Below are 22,303 nucleotides of genomic sequence, written 5' to 3' on the forward strand. Positions count from 1 at the left end.
TGCATTTGTGCTTCTGTGAAGATATGAGTGTATGTGTGCCGCAGTAGAGTGCTGCCTAAAGCGGAAGCCTGTGCTAAGGAAGTGTGCGCTCGAGCAGAACAATGGCATTCTGGGTAAAAATAGCCCTTGCTCTGTTGGAGGGAGAGAAGCAGAGACAGAGGGTGACAGGCAGAGAGGAAGGAGAAGATACAAGTTTAATGACTGTGTGGTGAAAAGAGAAAAATAGAAACTTCAGGTGCAAATGTGGGAGAAGTAAAACAGGAAAAGGAAAATCATGAAACTGACTAAGAAACTGAAAGAAGTGCTTCTGAAGGTTGGGATGTCTGTGTAACAATAAACTATTCACACTCGGTAGATATAGAGATATTTGACATCGATGTCTTCTGTACAAACTGAATTTTGTGACCAGTAAGAGTGTTGCTAGTGTAACCAGTGTATTATATTAAATCACAGCTTATAACAGAATTCATCAAATGCCTTTAGTCATATTTTGTAGCTGTGGAATAAAAGATGTGGCAATTTTTCGTAACTCATTATTTTACAATATATGCAAAGTTTGGTTATGAATAGCAAGACTAGCCTGTAAATGTAATAGTCCACACAGACATATAGTAGCAGTACTATGTAGTGGAGAAAGGAGCGACAGAAAATCATGCCTATAGATGATGCAGCTTTGGCCAGAGTCAGAGATAAATACAATCCTGTGCAAAAATCTTGACCCACATCTCATTTTTTCAATTTTTTTCTTCCAAGGAAACAGACATTCTTGTCATTTTTAAAGTGCCTTTGGATAATATTTCTCCAGCATTTCTTGAATGTCTTTCAAAGTTTTTCTTTGGACATAGGCTGATCTTTTACTCATTTTCAGTCCAGTCCTTGTACCTGTCCTTTTTTTCCAATTTTCAAATCAATTTTATATATACAGAGCCAAGTTACAATAGCAGTCACTTTAAGGAGTATAAGTTGAAGCCTGTAAAAGATTACAGAGAAAATTCCTGCAGTCGAATTACTCCCTTTGAGCAAGACAGTAGGAAAGAAAAACTCCCTTTTAACAGGAAGAAACCTTCGGAAGAACAAGGATCAAAGAGGGGCGGCCATCTGCCGTGATCGCCTGGGGGTGAGGGGAGGAAGAAAGGACAAAGACACACTGTGGAAGAGAGCCAGAAGAATGGTACTTTGTTTGTGAAGCCGCTTAACACTGACCTATGAGTTGTTCAAGCATAAAAACTAGCACCAAACCCAACGGACTGAATGGAAGGATGGCTGTCAAGATGACATTTTTACGGAAGGGAAACAAGGACTGGACTGAAAATCAGTATCAACAGGTTTCATGGAGATCCAAATTTCAGTGTTATTAAAGCAGTGTGGGAGCATCTTTACAGTGAACAGAATAAAAGGCATCCGAAGAAGAGCTTTGAATGTCCTTCAAGAAGCCTGAGAACTGAAGACTACTTAAAGAAATGACAAAGAATTCAGGCTGTGTTGGAAGAATGAAGGCGATCATACCAAATATTGAGTTACAAGCTCGTTTGAATTACACCAAGTCTTACTTTAAATGTATGTTTGTACGTGTTTCAATAAATAGCTGCACCTATTTAGAAATGAGTGTAAGCCTGAGAGTTTTGGACAGTACTGTTACTCTCCATCATGAAGGTGCAATTGCTAGACCTCTATTTGGATAAGACAAAGTAAAAGCAATAGTAAGTTACTGCTACAGATTTTCTGCGAATAAAATCCAGTGGCAGGGAAATGCTGCTTGTGACAGGTGGGTATGAATAAAAGGCAAATCCATTTCTTTCCCTATTATTAAGTGCAAAACAGATGGAGTAACTGAAAATAGCAGGAAATGGACTGAAAAAGAGCAGAAAGGTAGACAAGAAAAAAAAAAGACAAGAACTGGAAGGTATAGGGCAAAAACAAATCCAGCTATGCTCAACAGAACAGACACTCTGAAATAGAAAGAGAAGATTCAGAATGTGCTGCAGAATGACACCGGCACATGAAAAGAAAACAGCAGTGCTCTGCGACATGAATTAGCACTGATGGAGCATTTTAGTGAGTGTTATTGACAGGAGTAGAAAAGGCCAGATTGTTTGTGCTATGTAGGCTAAGTGGGCACCACTGGGAAAACACACACAAACTTCCCTGTAATGTCATCTTGAATATACTCTCTCTCTGAGAAAAGGAGGGAATGAGTTCACTTTAGGGTTGAAAAATGATTCAACCATTTCAGAACCTACAGTACAATGTGGTGCTTCAGGGGATGTACACACACAGAGTTGTGTTTCCATCACGTCAGAGGGCATTACATCGGCTTACATTCATTTGGTGTACTGTACTGTATTCAGAATGTATTCTTCAGGAGTTTAAACCTGAACCCCAATTAAGCTTCATTTATGTTGAGCTTAAAGATTTGACAGTGATACATCTCCTGTATAATCACTGGGATACAAACTCATTTTCAGTTACAGTTAGCATCGAGGCAGCCAATCAGAAGATAACTTCCTCATCAGCTACTTTGTTCAGTTATAATTGCTGAAGGCATATAAGATATTCCAGTGACAGCGTCTCAAAATATTTTCTTTCTATAATGCTATGAGTCCCTAATGCGCAAAAAGATTTTCCATCTTCTGATAATCTGTTTCTTTTTTTTTATGCTGAAGCCATGTTGGTGGGAATAGGATATTCAAATGAATTTAAATTTTAGGTTTCATTGAGCGCACATACTTTTTTGAAAAATCTTTTTTCCTCTCATTTTTAAATGACTGATCCAATTTTTTTTAATATTAAGATTTCACTTATCCTAAGCTGCATTATTCAGTCATTTCAAATGAAATGTTGAAATGTGAGTTTTTCTGTGACAAATGGCAAAAGATAAATGATTAAAAAGAAAAAAGAAAAACAAACACTTGGATGTAACCTGTTGTCTGTTCAGCTTCTAGTTCCTCTACCATTTAATTGTTTTCCTTACTGTAATTAGCTGGTCATGATAACTGGAGGCTAGCATTTTCAAAACTGTCGGATCAGCTTATATTACTATATTTATTAATGTTGTGAATCCTGTGCCAATTATAGTGCTCACTGCTCGGCCCAAAGCAGCACTGTCACTGTGAAATCTAAGGGAGATGGAGTCTTTTGTGTGACATCTAATCGCAGATAAACTCCCAAAAGGATTCAGAAAAAGACAGGGGATGGAGCAAATGCAGGAGGCTTGAGAGTGGGAGAGAGCTAAAGGCAGAATGAGCCAGAGAATGGAGTTTCTGTAGAAAGAGATTTGGTGAGTTTGGTGTAGAGAAAGAGAAAGGACTCGATGGAGGTGAATAAGAATAGAGATGGTAGATAAGTGTTGAAGAGGAACAACTGCTTCTGTCAATTATTCATTACATGAGTAACACAGCTGCTCTTCAGCCCCAAACTCCATTAGCTGTCATGGACAGAAACAGAAGGTGCTGGTGGCGTTGGTGGGTGGTGAGCTAGATACTGGAGAGATCATCAAAAATACATAATGCATAAGTATTATATATTATGCTGAAATGCAACTGTAAATGTAAAACTAACCCTCTTCTCAGTTTTATGCCTTAGACCTCACTCCTGTAGTATTGCTGTGCTGCTAACTCTATTAGTCAGTGTTAGCATAGGACAAAACACTTTATAATGTGTTACACCTCATTTATGTGTTGTACAGGTAGTTGATTTATTGTTTTTAGTCACTCTCATCATTTCTTGCCACTGATGACTGTTAATTTTATCTTGAACTCTAAGAAAAAACCCTCTGAATGCTCATGGGATAGAATTCACCATTAGCAACTAGCTAATTGGAGCAGTTAGCAACACTACAACACCTCTTAGCGCTACTTCTTTGTGTTGTATGTTGCATTCTATTGTGTTTCATATTGATCTGATGTCATACGTTTGTTTCTTCTGTTACACTATGAAGCACGCCGGTGTATTTATGGAACAGACACAAAAGCAGACACGGGAGAAACAAACTAAGGTTTAAAAAAAAGCTAGTCGTTTATTTGACTGAAAAAATGTGAACACAAAACAAGGCAAGGCGAATAGGGGCAAGAACTAAACTAAAACCTAAACTGGGAAAACTAAACTATGAAAACAAAGACATAAGGCATGAACATGGAACTGAAGAGGAACATGCAAACATAAATGTGAAAAAAGTCTGAACATGAACATGAACCTGAACCTGAGTAGTAGCAAAAACTCTGTGGACTGACGAGACATGACATGAAGATAAACAGGCGACCCAACAAAGAACAGAAGGAGACTTAACTAGACTCTAGACTCTAGACACTGGACTCTTCACAATAAAACAGGAAACATGGAGAGATGTAGACATGACACACGAGCTTGACAACGTGGACACAACACAGACATGAAACACGTGACAGACTGGACAGGAAACATGACACATAAACAAGGAGACAAAGATGAAACAAAAACCAGAATAAAACTTAACTAAATCCTAACTATTAATAACACAAGAACCTATCATCACAAACTTAACATAAGAAAATCAAAAATCAAAAATAGCCTCAAAACGTCACAGACCCAGCCCCTGACACTTTGTGATTCTTCTGTCTATAAAAAGTGCTACATGAGCACATTTTATTTATGTAGAAGCTAAAGAAGCAGATAAAATCCTTTGCAGTTGATAGACTCACACAGACACATAACGGGTATGGCAGTCCATTCTCCCTGCAGCACGGACTACACTGCCCATGAGGCTACATTCTTTAGAGTTATTCCTGTAACACTCTGCCTATTGCCTTCATATTAAATAATTAAAAAATATATATTTCTTCACATCATTATGAGACGTGAGATTGAGACACAGGCATTTCAGCCTCTTAATGCGTGTTTTGTTTGGGTTTTCACCGGCACGGAATTACCAAAAATGGAGAGAGCATAGCCTAACATATGAAACAGGAAAAGACCGCCGTGCAATCCCTTTATTTCAGCAAAGTAACTGTATTCAGAATACCACCTTTTTAAACGGTAACTGTAATGGAATACAGTTACTCATATTTTGTATTTTAAATACGTAACGGCGGTACATGTATTCCTTTACTCCCCAACACTGCATTTAAACAACAGAAGTTGACCCAAAGTGCTTTAGACAGGTACATTTACATTTCGGGTCTCCAAAAACTCCAGTTTTAAAACACAGAATAAGATGAAAGGTGTTTTGTTTTTTAAATAATTAATGTGAAATTAAAAATCATAGTGATTTAGTGGTCATTAAAATGTGTTCAGCATTTACAAATTGATGATAATTTGTCTCATAAATCATGGCACACTGCTCTCTCCTATTTAAGCTGCCTTTATACTATCAGCATCTGTATTGGCATTGACAAAACAGTTTTTGTATTTACTTACAATACCGACATTTGCACTATTGTACTTTACTTTACTAAGAAGAAGGGAATAACAAACTAATATTCACCAGGTGGATAAATGAAAAACTGTTGCAGCAAGCAAATTTGTAAATACCTCTTTGTCATATTATCTGGAAAGATGATGGGTTTCTAATAATATGTTGCGTCTCTGGAGTAATGTTTATGATATTGTGAATTTTTTTAATATATTTGTATGCTACTAGTTTGGCTTTGTCAGAATGAAGAAGACCAAATTACAAGCTAGATTAAGTACACTGTTGTGCACTAAAGTCTTTCATTTTTTGCCACTCAGGCTCACAGTGTGTGAAATAGAGTAGAGTTGATCTGATGAAACAGGGAGTAGCTGTTAGAGCGACTTGGCCTTTTAGAAACGTGCATCAGCTCAGCTTAGCCTGCTACACCTCTGACAGCTCTGTCTGGAAATAAGATTTTCAGTGTACACAGTACGTGAGTGTATGTGTGTGTGAGGCTGTTGCTGTAGTTTTCTATTTAAGTGAATGCTGAGTTGAAAGTTAAGAATATTAACCAGGTTATGAATGTGAAACAATATTAGTTAATCCACATAAAGCGATCTTTGGTGCAGTAAGGCTAAGGTTGTATCACAATTACACACAAAACAAATTACATGTTTGTCTTTTTGTCTTCTCTCTGTTTCAGAAAAAAGAGTGGTTATGTCTCAACTGCCAGACGCAGCGGCTGATGTCTGGAGAAGGTCTTGATGAGCCTCCACTTCCTGTTCCTCATCCGTCTCCCAAGCACCAACCCACGGGCTCGCCTCGACACCAGACACCAATCAGTCAGCAAAGTCCCCTCCACAAACCTACCACCCAGCAAGGGTCCAAGCCAGGCCAGCCCCAAACACAGAGCCAGAAGCCACAGGCGGGAAGTGTCGTTAGCAGCCCGTTTGCACCCGCAGCTGCCAAACAGCCAACTGAGACCAAGACTACAGCACCATCCACGACACCAGTAACAACCACTGAGATCGAGAAACAGCCAAAACCATCAGAGGAAAAGCTCAAGACTGAGCCCGAGAACCAAACTTCCAAAGAGACCAAGCCCTCCCAGAAGAAAGGAGAGCAGATCACACCGATCAAGGACATTAAGAAGTCCAGGCACTATGATGTAAGTCTGATTTTTGCATGTCACCAATTTATGTGCCAAACTAAGGAAAATGACCAAAAAGTGAACACAAATGATTTTTGAGTTTTTTAAATGTGTCCAATATCACATTCAAATGTGAACTATGCAAAAAGACACAAAGAAAAGGCAAAGGTCATCGTGCAGTTGTACAGAAATATGTGGATACAGAGTTAGAGCCAGGAGGGTTTTGAGGCATGTCTGTCTACACTGAAACTGATTTCCTCCAAAATTTCAGGATGTATCGCCATTATGAAGAGACATGCCAGGATAGACTTAGCAAGACACTCAGGCCATGGAAGTGATGAATTTTGATTTGACTGTTCAGACTGAGGTTGCAGTGAATAAAAGCAGACCTGCATTTGAGTTATGACCATTTATTTATTTTACCCCAAGCAAAACTGAGAAATAGCAACTTCCACAGGGCATTAGGCTACTTTTGGCTCTGATTTGACACTATATTTATAAAAATTGAACTCAGTTTACATGTAATCAACAATGTAAAAAAAGAGATCTGGGTTGCATATAAGTAAAAACTGACTTTTGAGGTATGGTCCAGCTTCACATTTATGTTTTTGTTTTTTTAAATCAAACTCGCGCTCTGGTTCAGACCTGCAGAGCTGTAGCAGAGGATTTCTCCATGCTGCTCATTTTTGTGGCACTAAAGCTAGAGTTTACCAAAGGCCAAAGTTCCTTTTACCTTGTCCTTCACACAGAAAAACTGCTAGGTTTTTCACATTAACTAGAGACTATGTCGCTTTACTGTAGATGGCCTACAGCATCTTGCACAGCTGTGTCACTCACATCCATGCTTTTATGCTTGTTGCATTGCTATTGTTCATGAATGCAGCTAAACAACTAATAATTTCTATAAGCTGATTCTCTATATTCACATAGTCATGGGAGAAGGATCAGGGTTGGGATTACTTTTAGCCTTTCTGGATACAAACTCAGTGTGTGTGGGTGTGTGTGTTTGCGTTTTACACCACATGTATGCTTCAGACTGACTTGAGAAGTTGTTAATTGTCTTCCCTTCCAGCCTCCATGCAGCCACCTGATGCTTCTTTTCTTTATGTATTCAATACTTATTCCCTCCATAATTCCACTTTATTACACATAACTTGATTTAAATACTTCTTTGTTTTGATTTCGTTGTATGTGCGGATTACCTGGATTGCTGCCTACATCTGGTGAAAATTTCATGTCAATAGCCCCATTAGAAATGTTTTTCCTGAGAAAAATGTTGACACATTCAATACTTATTTTTTCCAATGTAAACATTATATAATGTTTTTTTCTGAGTTTCAGTAAGTAAATTACAAAGCATATTTAGGCAATGCATGATACATAGATCATTGCTTTTATTATGTATTTGTGAGATTTGTTAACAGATTTTTTCTTTTCTTCTCACCATGTTTCTTGTAAAGATTAATATAAGACTAAATCAAAGGGGGGGGGGGGGGGGGGGGGGGGACCTTATTTTTAAGACAGTTCTTGCTATTTTCATTTATTTACTGGCATACAAAGAAGATAAGTAAATCTGTGCTCTAGAATCAAACTTCTTATTTTACCACTATTAATTTGGATCCTTTGCTACATCTTGTTTTTAAATATTCAAAAGAAAGCATTTTTTAAATTTGGTCTCTGATCCATAAATACAACTTATGGTTGTTTTGTTCTTTCAGTCAAAATGCTAAAGCTTTGTAATGAGCCTTCTGATTTATGATATATATTTTATTTGCAGTCATATTTGATCATTTCTAAAATGGGAAAGTTCATTATTATTATTATTATGTTATTGTTGTTGTAGTGAAAACTAAAATACATCAGTTTTGACTCTGCACTTATTTACAGAGGGATGAGATACTTGCCTTGTCTCATTTTCCCACACTCTATTAAGATGATATTGTCACTAAAAGTGACTAGTGCCCGTGATGTGTCATATTTTTTGTACTGTATCTCTTGCTCGGTTAATATGGCTTTTGTGCTGCCTATGCAAAGCTTATTTAATGTTTTCAGTTCTTGTACAAAATGTCCCTATATATTTCTATTCAGACTAGTGCTTATACATATACATTTACTTGCAACACTGACATGATAATCACTTTGTTTGCAGATATGGTTACTTTACATGGCAAAATAACTGTTGCATAGCTGTAATAATAGGTAATTCTAAGCTAAATTGGTTCCATTTTCCTCAAGTGTTGGACGTCCATATTGATTTGGAAAGTATGTCATTGATTCCCATTTCACAGTATGCTGAGGCTGCAAGTGGCAGCAAGGCATTGGATTGCCTTGGGGAGAGACAGAGATTGAAAAACAAAGACAGCAGGAAGAACCTTTTTCTTGCTGTTCCAATTCTTCTAAAAATTGGCATGTCATGAATCTGTAAAATCTCCAAGCCCTTAGTTCATGTAGCACTCTTGTGGTCATTTTTAAGGTAGTGCTGGACTTTTGTCATCTGAAGAGCTGCTAAGTAATTAAATTATACAGAGCTCAAAGTACAGATGCATTATAACCACCTTAAGAGCTTTTCATGATTTTTACCAGTTTTCCATCCTTTTCTCCATCTCCCCAATCATTTACCAGGTTAGTTCCTTTAAATGACTAAATAAATAAATAAATGACTGTTATTAAGAGCCATTGATGAATGAGTTTTCATTTGTTCAGATATTAAAGTCAGCTATACAATCTTACTTTGAGCTCATTATCAAAAGGAAAAAACATGAAAAACATAGTTTATCTAACCTCTTTCCATCAATGGCTCAACATACCTAACAATTATAAGTCACAATAAGATTACTGCATAATAATGTTATTTGTCTTGAGACAAATGAATAAATCAGATCAGATTCAAAGATGTAGAGTAAAATCCAAGTGTTTTGACTCAATTCTCAATTTTTATTACATATTTAAATATTTAAATTAAGTTGTATTTAAGTTGTTTTTATTTAGGATTTAGTGTTAGACATGTTAGCTACGTGTTAGCTAATGCTAGTGAACCTGATAGTAATATATTTTTGTTTGTTTGTTTATTCTTTAGATTCAAAATGAGTACGCGCAAACCTATTTGTGTTATATGTAAAGTTTCTAAATATGTAATGACTGCTTTTTATGACTTCATGTTAACCATTAACATTCAGTGTTATCCTGTTTGTGCATCACAGAATGCCACAGGAAACCATTTCTACTTGTGGCCATCGAGCTTTAAAATTCATATTTTTGTTGTAATATCTTGTTTATATTGTACATAGTATTGTTAAATGTTGGAATATTTATTTTACCATTGAATCTCTTTTTATTTGTTTTTACTTGTTTTCAGTACATGTTCTCTTTTCTATTTATATTTCCAACCTTGGATGAAGAAAGTATTCTGATTCTGAATAATTCTGATAGGCATTGTGTAGCGTGAGAAGAATCTCAAAACTTTCTTACATTTTCCTATGTTAAATTCTCTTAAATTATAAGACATGAGTAGCATGTAGTAATAAATAAATCTCTTTTAGACTGATTTAAACTAAAGCATTCCATTTCAGCCCACTGGCTTAAAACTAAGTTTAATGGAAAAACATAAAATGTCTTCATGGTGATTTAGTGATCATGTGAATGAAATCCAGTTGATATGAAATCAGTTTCATCAATTTTCATTTTTATTTTTTATATTTTTTTTTTTTGTTTGTTTTATTTACAAGACAATGAAAACTGCAGTTTTGGCGTACAGGTTCAAGCATCATAATGATATTTTTAATATAAACTGAAACCATACTATATTATGGCTATCATACAAATAGGACTATTATATATTACTGCAAATTTCTAAATAAGAAATACCATTTTTAAAACTCTTATTTATTTGTGTTAATAATTTTAAAAAAGTATGAATTTTGCATCTAAAATCAGAAAGTGATTTTAAGTGGGCTTCATTTTTATGTAGATTGGTATTATTGACCAGTTTCAACTCATTGTAAAATTTATATAAATTATCATTAAAACTAAAAACCTTAGCTCCCCCAAGTCTAATCCATTTGTTTTTCTTTTTTCTTTTCTCTGTAGGATACAAAAAACAACAGCACCCACGACTTGTCACGCAGCCCTCAGAGTCTCAGTGACACTGGTTACTCATCTGATGGTATCTCCAGCTCCCACAGTGAAATCACAGGTCTAATCCAGGAAGAAGAGATGAAGCTGAGTGAAAGGGGAATCAGCAGCCGGGGCTCCCCACCAAGTCCCTCTGAAATCACCAAGCTGGAAAGCTCCATGAGGCCATTACTAGAGAAGAGCTTCTCTGAAGAGAAGGCAGACAGAAGGGGGAGGAAGCACAGAGACAGAGATTTGGATGACAGAGGGAAGCAACGCCCACGTTCTCTGTCAATCCCGCCAGATGCATATGACTCTGATGAGGAGCTGGAAGATATACTTGAGGAAGAAGAAGATGGGGGAGACTGGGAGGGTAAGCGAAAGGAAGGGAAAGAGGAGAAGAAGGAGAAGAAAAAGAAAGAAAAGGAAGCTGAGCCCACAGAGATGACCGATGAGGAATTCATGAGGAGACAAATAATGGAGATGAGTGCTGATGAAGACAATGAGGAGGAGGAGGAAGAGATGGAGGAAGATGAAGATGAGGAAGACGAAGGATATGGCTACCAGAAACCCAAGAAAAGCCACCATAAGCACATAATCTCTGACTCAGGGAAAGAAAAGAGACGCCTTCAGCACCATTCCAGTAGTTTTGAGGAGGAGACTAAGAGCTCTACTGATGTCTATAAAGGCTCACTAGAAGAGGGTGAGGAAGATGTGATGGCATCGCAAGGAGGTCTGAGGCGCTTCAAAACAATTGAACTCAATAACACCAATAGCTACAGTCGAGACATCGAGCTGAGCAATGAAAACGACTTAAGCCTTGATCGGGAACCAGAGCTAGAGATGGAGAGTCTGACAGGATCTCCTGAGGAACGTTCTCGTGGTGACTACTCCTCTACTCTGCCACCCACTTCATCCTCATATGGCTCTGGACAATCTCCTACGTCCATCTCATCAATGGAGGAAGATAGTGACAGTAGCCCCAGTAGGAGGCAAAGACTGGAGGAGGCTAAGCAGCAGAGGAAAGCACGCCACCGCTCTCATGGCCCTCTCCTTCCTACCATTGAAGATTCTTCAGAAGAGGATGAACTCAGAGAGGAAGAGGAACTTCTGAGAGAACAGGAAAAGATGAGAGAAGTGGAACAGCAGAGAATTAGAAGTACAGCAAGAAAGACCAAGAGAGATAAAGAGGAGCTGAGGGCTCAGAGGCGCAGAGAAAGATCCAAGACCCCACCTAGCAATCTGTCACCTATTGAGGATGCGTCTCCAACAGAAGAGCTAAGACAAGCAGCAGAAATGGAAGAGCTTCATCGTTCCTCTGCTTCTGAATATTCGCCTCAAAGTCTTGACTCAGAGGCAGAGGGATATGAGTCCAAACTTTACAAGTCAGGAAGTGAGTATAATCTGCCAACCTTCATGTCACTCTATTCCCCGATAGAGAAAACAACTGCAACCACCACCACAGCACCATCTTCAACTTCCAAACCTCTGAAGAGTGCTGAGGAGGTCTATGAGGAGATGATGAGAAAGGCAGAAATGCTTCAAAAGCAGCAGAAACAACAACAGCAACAACAGCAACATGGAAGACATGGGCAGTACTATGAGGAGGACATTAATGGGCAAAGTTATGATGATGAGTATGAATATGAGCAAGATCAAACAGGATATGACAATGAGGCAGCAGAGACAGAAACTGATATTTATGAGGAGATTAGACAAACATCTCAGAACATTACCAAGATGCAACAGGCCACAGATGAGCAAGTAGAGATTGAAATTGAGAGCTCTTACCCAGATAAACAGCTCTTAGATACAGGCTCAGCCTTTGCTAAGCTACTAGAGCAAAGTAATGCTCTCCTTACACCAGGTACCAGTCCCACCCAGATCTCAGCTCCTGTGTCCTTTGCTGAGACTGCAGGGCGAATCCCTGATGTCAGAGTAACACAGCACTATTCTGCAAAGGATGGACACAAAGATAGACTCAAAACCCAAGCAGGAAAGAATGGAATAACTCCAACAGTGGCAGCAACCACTATTGCAGCATATGGTGTTTATGCTAGAGATGCAGTAACTATTTCTCAGACTGGTTCAAGCCATACTGTTACGTCCACTCAGTCTGAAATAGGTCGCAGGCATATGGGTAGTACATCTGCATCTTCAGCTACAGTCTCAAGCGTATGCAGTAAGATTGCAGAGATTACCCAAGCCTACAGTCAAAGAGAAGTCATTACCAGAAGGGTAGGGGAGACCAGGGGGATCCAAGTGCGAGACAGCTCAACATCTTCTATCGAGAGAATTATTGAGCCCCGTTCTCCCAAGTATACTACTTATTACAGAAGCACCAGTCCTCCTCTTTCGCCATCGCCACCACCACCGCAGAGTCCCACTCGCTCTCCTTCAAGAAGAGCTACAGCTGAGTTCTCTACACAGACTTTCAGTTCAGCATTGCGAATGGAGTCAGCAGGCTCTGGTCCTACTTCACCAGTAATGGCTCAGGGAACCCAAACATCACATCGATCAGTTTCCCCTAGGCTCTATCGACAGCAATCCTCTCAGGATGCCCCATACTCCCCTCCTTCAAGCCCAGCTAGGCCAACGACAGTCAATACTGCAACTTCCCCACTGTCTTCTCCCACCCGATTTAGCCGCCAATCAACATTTGATACTTACTCTCCATGTGGCAGCCCTCCAGACACACCACCTTACCACCACTCTCCTACACGGAGCTTTTATCGTACACAAAGAGTGGAGAAAGTAAATGTCGGAACAAGCATGGTCACCACAGCCAGCATATACACCAGAGGGTCTGTTTCAATGGATAATATCTCCCTCTGTAGGATATCTACAGTCCCAGGGACTTCGAGGGTAGAGCAGGGCCATATGATTCATGGTGGAAGTGTTGTGGACCTTAGAACAGCTACCAAACCAGCTCCTATTATTATAACTGACCAAGGAATGGATCTCACCTCCTTAGCCACAGAAAGCAGAAAATACCATGGTGGGCCAGAGGGTAGCAGACATTCAACGATTGTACAGCCACTGATTATGAACTTGAACACACAGGAAACCACCACACCAACCACTGTGAGTGTCACTGTAGCTGCTTCAATGTTCATGACCCAGCCAAAACAACCAACAGTTTATGGTGATCCACATCAAAACCGAGTGGATCTGGGACAAGGCATGGGTTCAGCAGTTTGTCTCTCCCAGAATAAACCAGTTTCACCTCCAACTGACCCATCAATACCAAAAATTGATGCCAAACTGGAAGACCTCAGTATACAACAGAGAGAGCTTCAAAAACAACAAGAGAAGCTGCAGAAACAACAAGAGCTCCTGGAACAACAGTTGCAACACCACCATCAGATGCAACAACAGCAGCAACAGGCATCTGTTTTAGCCAGGTACAACCTTACTGGCCCAATCTCACCTTTACTGAAAAAAGATTTGCTCGTCAGTCAGACAACCACTGCTTCAGCTGTGGTCAGTGCTGTATCACCAATCATTAACCCTGAACTGTATGGCGCTGGTCCAGTTGAACTCAAGGGAAAGCCCAGTCCTCCTGGTTTGATATCAGGGGGTAAATCGCCACATAGTATGGTTGTACAAATGGATGGGGGGCCAGACCCAGCCAGGGCTGTGACTCAGCTCGTCAAGGTAGAAGAAGGACAGGATGCTGTAGATCTGACAGGAGGCCAAATTAAGCCTGACAACCAATCAACTTGCTGTGATGTTGTTTATCGACTTCCATTTGGTGGAACCTGTGTTGGTGCTCCTGAGAAAGAAGGCATAAGGCCTCCATCTGCCCCACCTCTCACCTATGAGTCTGACCAAGAAAGACAACCTGGAAGGTACCATGAGTATCCAATGGATGGGCGTAAGGCCTACACGTTACCTTTTCCTGGTAGGCTCCAGCCTTCAATGTCTGATACAAACCTTGCTGAAGCTGGGTTACAGTCTTACCATTCTAAACTGGAACCACATCTCCAAGGTTCAGGAGAACTTGCCATGGATTTAACTGCTATGAAACAGGGCTATGGAGGATATGTGGGGATGCAGTATGGTTCCTATACAGATTTACGGCATGGAGGAGACATTGCAGCACAAACACTGCCTATCAGAAGATACAATTCCTTGTCCAACATAAGTTCAGATTATGGCTATTCTGCGCGTGACATTGCTAACTTCCAAGAAGCTAACTTGGCTCAGTATAGTGCCACAACTGCAAGGGAGATTAGCCGAATGTGTGCAGCACTTAATTCCATGGATCGCTATGGAAGCAACCCAGACTTGATGCAGTTTGGCAGTTTGAGCAGAGGTACTGGGCCCATGGCCTCCAGACTTGCAGCTGGTCTTGGCATTAGGCAAAACCTTCTCTTTGGATTAGATGGGAAGCCAATCTCTCACAGTCAAGCACTAACTAATCTTATCAATGCCAGGCAGGCAAGTCTAAGAGCCATGTACCCCGCTGCTATTAGATCCTCAGATGGGATGATCTACTCAACTATTCAGACTCCCATTGCTTCTACACTTCCCATCACAACCCAGCCTGCCTCTGTTCTTCGACCACTAATAAGAGGAGTCTACAGGCCATACCTCTCTGCCAACATGACACCAGTGCCCCTATCTAGTCTTAGCAGGCTACCAATGAGCCCCAGAATGCCCTTATCTGGACAAGCTGCAGTCCGTTATCCAGCACCAGGCCTTCTCCAAACAACATCAGCCACCGACATAAGTGCTGCTGCCACAACAACCTCAGCAACTGCAGGGGCCCTAGTGGGTGCTCCCATGACAACTAGCTCAGTGGTCCAGGATGAACCAGTTTACCTTGGCAAAGGTGCGACAGTGTCCTCTTCATCAGCAGAGGTCACCTCGGTGCAAGGAACAGTTGTCATACCAGCTGATCAGCAGCAGCAGCCAATAAACCTGTCCCAGGCACACCTGAGTAGCCAACAACAGAAACAAGTAACAACTGTTCAGCAGCCACAACAGCCTGCCCCTGCTGCACATGCTTACCCACTTTCAGGTCCTGCACAAACACATGGTTACACCCAACCTCCAGCAGTCCTGTCTGCCCCTACTGCTGGCTTACCAATTCCAGGTGGTCTTCCTCCCTTCCCTCCACCAGGTGCCATACACAAAGAGGGTGAAACTGAGGCAGAGAGACTGCACCGCCAGCAGGAGCAGCTTCTGCAGATGGAGAGAGAGCGGGTGGAGCTGGAGAAACTCAGGCAATTGCGCCTGCAAGAAGAGCTGGAAAGGGAAAGGTTAGAGCTGAAGTTGCACAGAGAGAAGGAGCAGATGCTGGTGCAGAGAGAGTTACAGGAGCTGCAGAACATCAAGGAACAGGTAGAGGGAGAAGCAGGAGGTGGAATGCAGGGTTTGATCCTTAATGTCTTGTTTGATGTTGTGTGGTTATTGTGTTTGGATTGGATATTGGTTTTTTGGTTTAGTTTTGTGGTGGTGTTATTTGTGGTGTATTTGGTTGAGTTATCTTTTTTTAATCCCATTTAAAATGCTTTTATTCAGTGTTTCAGTATTGTGCCTACTTAACAAGACACATTAAAAACAGCTAATTTTTTATACAGTATATTGTCTTTCAATGTCTGTCTCTTAGCAGTTCTTCTAAAAAGTATATTAAACAAGCATTTCCAGTTAATCAGATACATTAAGTCCATAATATATTTCTTTAAAATGTAGTGCTAAAATTCTGTTCAAAGGTGATGACTTTTTTTCTGAATAAATATTTTTATGCAGCCTTAGTTATAAATGATGAGTTTGCATGCTGTGTTTGTTTGGGGTTTTTTAAATTTTGCACATGATGTTTGCGTGTCTGTTTGATGTCTGTTGTATGTGTGTTTGAAAAGGATACCTGTTTATAAAGTCTCATGTTTCATTTATTACTTTGATTTTTAGGCCAAAAAAGTGGTTTAAATGTTCCATTCAGTGGACTAATTTGCATAAAATCATAAAAATCAAGCAAAATAAACCAAAATATATTGCAAAACTATCGAAAATCAGTCACACATGTTGGTTATAATATATTGCTTTCTGAGCTCTTGGCCTTGCAATGATGTTTTCACAATAAACCTGAGGGCTAATGTGACAATTTTCTTCTTTTTTAATAGAACAAGCAGTTGAAAATCTTTCAACTTAAGTCTGTTAAACAGGTGTGGAAGTCTTCCTTAATGAGAATAAACTAGAACTGGAATGTTTAAAATGCATCTCATAATTTACAGTGCAAGCAAAAACCCCTAACTGCTTATTTGCATCAGCCTGTCATTTTAGCAGTAAAAGAAATGCCTTAAATATTTTCTGCAGAGCATTGTATGACTGGTAAGAGCAATTACCAGTAAATGCTGCACTTCATTCATGTTGCGCCTCCATTCTTGGTTTTTGCAGTATATACAAGTTTGACTAACTTGGAACCATTGTCAAAACTAATCCATCAGCACAAGAATGACTTCATGTCACATTCACATGTGGGAATCTTGTGATTTAGGCTACATTTTAGAAATTTTATCATCCTGAATAAAAGCAGATATCATGACTTTGGCTCTTTTTCGCTGTTTTCTCTGTTTTTAAATTTTTTTCTTCATCTTGTTCTGGTACTATTCTTCACTTTGCTTATTTCATAATTTCTCCTTCATCAACCCATTCCATCTCTCCACCCTCTTATGCTCCACGCTCTGTTCTGTTCTGTTATCTCGCTCTGTCTGTGTTTTTGCCCATATGTCCTTCTTTCTCTTCCCATCCCCACCGACACTTTTTGTTTAGGTTCTGCAGCAGCAACAGCATGAACGTGAGAAACAACTTGTTCTACAGCGGGAGCAGCTGGCTCAGCAGAAGTCCCAGCTAGATCAGATCCAGTCTTTACAGCAGCAGCTCCAGCAGCAGCTTGAAGAGCAGAAGAGACAGAAAACAGCTGCTGTCACCCAGATCATGCAGGTGGGGGTGGGGTGGGGTTAATGAAAAACATTGGTAGCTGGCTCTTAAGCTGTGTATGCATGTGACACTCTGCATTCAGACAGATACAGTGGGGCAAAAAAGTATTTAGTCAGCCACCGATTGTGCAAGTTCCCCCACTTAAAATGATGACAGAGGTCAGTAATTTGCACCAGAGGTACACTTCAACTGTGAGAGACAGAATGTGAAAAAAAAATCCATGAATTCACATGGTAGGATTTGTAAAGAATTTATTCGTAAATCAGGGTGGAAAATAAGTATTTGGTCACCTCAAACAAGGAAAATCCCTGGCTCTCACAGACCTGTAACGTCTTCTGTAAGAAGCTTTTCTGTCCCCCACTCGTTACCTGTATGAATGGCACCTGTTTGACCTCATCATCTGTATAAAAGACACCTATCCACAGCCTCAAACAGTCAGACTCCAAACTCCGCCATGGCCAAGACCAAAGAGCTTTCGAAGGACACCAGGAAAAGAATTGTAGACCTGCACCAGACTGGGAAGAGTGAATCTACAATAGGCAAGCAGCTTGGTGTGAAAAAATCAACTGTGGGAGCAATCATCAGAAAATGGAAGACATACAAGACCACTGATAATCTCCCTCGATCTGGGGCTCCACGCAAGATCTCATCCCGTGGGGTCAAAATGATCATGAGAACGGTGAGCAAAGATCCCAGAACCACACGGGGGGACCTGGTGAATGACCTGCAGAGAGCTGGGACCAAAGTAACAAAGGTCACCATCAGTAACACACTACAACGGCAGGGAATCAAATCCCGCAGTGCCAGACGTGTTCCGCTGCTGAAGCCAGTGCATGTCCAGGCCCGTCTGAAGTTTGCCAGAGAGCACATGGATGATACAGCAGAGGATTGGGAGAATGTCATGTGGTCAGATGAAACCAAAGTAGAACTTTTTGGTATAAACTCAACTCGTCGTGTTTGGAAGAAGAAGAATACTGAGTTGCATCCCAAGAACACCATACCTACTGTGAAGCATGGGGGTGGAAACATCATGCTATGGGGCTGTTTTTCTGCCAAGGGGACAGGACGACTGATCCGTGTTAAGGACAGAATGAATGGGGCCAAGTATCGTGAGATTTTGAGCCAAAACCTCCTTCCATCAGTGAGAACTTTGAAGATGAAACGAGGCTGGGTCTTCCAACATGACAATGATCCAAAACACACCGCCCGGGCAACAAAGGAGTGGCTCCGTAAGAAGCATTTGAAAGTCCTGGAGTGGCCTAGCCAGTCTCCAGACCTCAACCCCATAGAAAATCTGTGGCGGGAGTTGAAAGTCCGTGTTGCTCGGCGACAGCCCCAAAACATCACTGCTCTTGAGAAGATCTGCATGGAGGAATGGGCCAAAATACCAGCTACTGCGTGTGCAAACCTGGTAAAGACCTATAGTAAACGTTTGACCTCTGTTATTGCCAACAAAGGTTATGTTACAAAGTATTGAGTTGTATTTTTGTTATTGACCAAATACTTATTTTCCACCCTGATTTACGAATAAATTCTTTACAAATCCTACCATGTGAATTCATGGATTTTTTTTTTTCACATTCTGTCTCTCACAGTTGAAGTGTACCTCTGGTGCAAGTTACTGACCTCTGTCATCATTTTAAGTGGGGGAACTTGCACAATGACTAAATACTTTTTTGCCCCACTGTATGTGTACCTTTTTATCTTGAAGAAATGTGTTTGTGAATGCAGCTACACAACCTTGTCGTTCTGATTTGAATCACTGCTTTATAGCAATATTAAAACACCATGTTTTTTTGTACAGCTGGACGGACAGCCGATGCACCCCTACGCAGACTCTCATATGGGCTCCCGTTCTCTGCCCAACTCCTCGTCAGAGATGTGCCTGAGGAGCCAGGAGGAGCAAATGGAGGCCAGGACCAACATGAGAAAACACAGCTCCCTGAGCAGACTGACTAGAGATAGCTTGGATGGAGATGGTGTGGTGTTCTACGGCTCCCCCCGCAGGATTGTGGATAGCTGTGTGCAGACTGACGATGAAGATGGAGAGGAGAGGTAAACAGTGTGTGAGTGTATGGAGTGACTGGGAAAGAGGAGGGGTGTAAGAGGTGAAACTGTGTGTATATAGGCAAAGGTTATTTTAATAGCCTTGCAATTTACTTCACGTGTCTGTAATTAAATTTAAGACCCAAGGAGAAACAGGTTTTATTAATATTTTATGAATAATGCCATGTAGAATAAATCAATCACTTGAAGGAAAGGTTGGAACAATAGTATATACAGTAGCATACTAACATAAAAAAAGTTCACACTCAGAAAGGATGAGGATAAATGTTTGTGTTAACAATTTATATTCATAGCATTTTATTGCATTGTAGTTATCACTTTTTCATACCCTATAATGCCAGTAGATTTACAAAATTACCTGACAGCAACCTAAATATACTTCTTTATTTTTTGTTTTTTGTGTATTTTCTCCATCGCCAGGTACATGATGCGTCATCGCACCAGGAGGCGTGGTCGCAGCGTTGACTGCTCTGTCCAGACGGATGATGACGAGGACAAGGCTGAGACAGAGCATCCGGTCCGCCGAAGGCGCTCGCGTTTCTCAAGGCACTCTGAGTCCAGTGCAGCTGGCAGCAGCACTGCCACTACAGCCACCTTAGCTACTGATACCAAAACTGACAAAACTAAGATGGTTTCCTCCAATATTGGCGTTCAAACAATCAGGGAAATGTCTTGCCAGACGGAAGTGGAGCACCTAGGAAGAGTCTCCCCAGCAATCCATGTGACAGTACCAGACCCTAACAAAGTAGAGATTGTGCACTATATCTCTGGACCAGAGCGAACTCAAAAAGGACAATCTCTAGCTTGCCAGACTGATCCAGAAGCCCAGTCACAGGGAGTTGTAGCTCCACAGCTAAGCGTACCAACCACAGTCAGTCCATATTCGTCCTCTGCCGGTACTGGCACACAACAGTCAGGTTCTGACCTTCTCACCCACCAACGCCAGCAGCAGATTGCTGCAAATGCTGCCAAATTTGAGCGACGACGCCCTGACCCACTCGACATTAATTACCAGCCTCACAACCATCTCCACAATGAATCGATCTCCAGCATCATTCGCCAGCAGCAAACAGCCCCCAAATCTCCACAAGTCCTCTACTCTCCGGTCTCTCCGGTGTCCCCTCACCGCCTCATAGAGACTTCTCTGTCAAGCGAGCGACTGAACAAGGCCCACGTAACACCTCAGCAGAAGTCCTACACAGCCGAATCTCCCCAGCGACACCCCTCTGTGCCCCGACCCATCAAGAGCACTCAGAGGTCAATGTCAGATCCCAAGCCTCTAAGCCCCACCACAGATGAGCACACGAAGGCCAGGTTGTCCCTGTATCAACAACAAGCACTTCAGAACCAGGTAAAGCCATTCAAACCATGGTGACATACACTAAAATCCATTTAAATTTATAGTTAATGATGTTATTCAGATGGATACAGTCTAGATAACCTAAAATATCACTGGATATTGTTAAAAAAAGAACAAATTTTATAGGAAAAATGACAGCACTGGTTAACTTTCACACAAAATTATCTAAAATTTTGTCAAAGTTTTAGTTGAAAAGAAAGTGGGATGAACATTAAATCCTGTTATTTCAACTTTTTAGCTGAAAATAAAGCAATGCACAGATGATGATTCTGTATGCAAAGCTTACAGTAGTATCCAAAAGATGTAAAGTTTGTTTTACTATTTATTACTTTTCATATGTTACATCCTTCATGCTACATTCATATTTTAATTCAGAGTGAAGAGATTTATAAGCCGCATATAAAACAGTAAAATCAAATGATAGACTAAAAAAGTGGAAAAATATTTTTAACAATTAATAAATAAATTGATACATTTTAAACTCTTGCAGTTAGCACATTCAATAATGTTGCACTCAACAACAGGCTCAGTTTTATATTGTTTATTTGAGTCAAAACCTAGCAAGGGCATTAATACTGAATGACCTCTGTGTAACTTTGAAGCCATTTCTTTCATTCGATGTTGCCCTTGTTTTCATTTTCTGAGTGCTATGAATGTTTCATGTGGATGCTATGATGAGTAATTCCCTTTGTTAGATTATTTTTCAGATTTTGTTATTGTTTTGTAGTTTTATGACCTCATCTTCTGTTTGAAACCAGTAACACCTCAGCAGTAGCTGGCATGCAAAGTCAAAGTGTGCTCTATTATTGAGGTCTCTTGAGTTACTCTGGGCCTTGATTTTAAAAACTGATAAAGAGCCTAGCAGCTTGCCCACAAACTAACTAAATGTTATCAAACTACAAAACTTCAGTTTATCTCCGACTAAATTGATAAAGGTCTATGCTGTTTCAACAATTTACATATTATGGTAAATGGACTGGTTCTTATATAGCGCTTCTCTACTCTACCTGAACACTCAAAGCACTTTATACAACATGCCTCATTCACCAATTCAGACCCATTCATACAAGCACATTTTTTTTCTATGCCCTAAGTGCTTTCTGCCTAACATTCACACACATTCACACTCCAGTTGCTGCCTGACCTGCTCTACCTCCTGAGCTACAGCCACGCCTATTATTTAACTGGGGTTTGAAGAGTAAAAAACAAAAACATTAAGCCATAACTGTGACCCATTCTTTGTATTTAAACTGTTTCAATGATAACAGAAACTCCCTTGCTCGCATAGCAGGAGCAATAACTCTTT

At 40.4% G+C, this 22,303-nt stretch overlaps 1 protein-coding gene across 4 annotated transcripts in view; it reads left to right on the forward strand.

The window, feature by feature from the left end:
* bsna (bassoon presynaptic cytomatrix protein a) overlaps positions 1-22,303 on the forward strand; it is a 127,417-nt gene that overhangs the window by 77,112 nt on the left and 28,002 nt on the right. For 3 of the 4 annotated variants that reach the window (XM_006785378.3, XM_006785380.3, XM_087834437.1), the window contains exons 3-7: positions 6,069-6,533; positions 10,602-15,974; positions 17,403-17,573; positions 19,375-19,625; positions 20,058-20,988. In XM_006785378.3, coding sequence (XP_006785441.3) covers positions 6,069-6,533; positions 10,602-15,974; positions 17,403-17,573; positions 19,375-19,625; positions 20,058-20,988 — 7,191 coding nt within the window. The remainder of the gene's footprint in view (positions 1-6,068; positions 6,534-10,601; positions 15,975-17,402; positions 17,574-19,374; positions 19,626-20,057; positions 20,989-22,303) is intronic. The other variant, XM_006785379.3, reaches the window with a different exon arrangement.

Source organism: Neolamprologus brichardi, chromosome 20 (genome assembly GCF_056152115.1).
Source record: "Neolamprologus brichardi isolate AB-2024 chromosome 20, ASM5615211v1, whole genome shotgun sequence".
NCBI lineage: Eukaryota > Metazoa > Chordata > Actinopteri > Cichliformes > Cichlidae > Neolamprologus > Neolamprologus brichardi.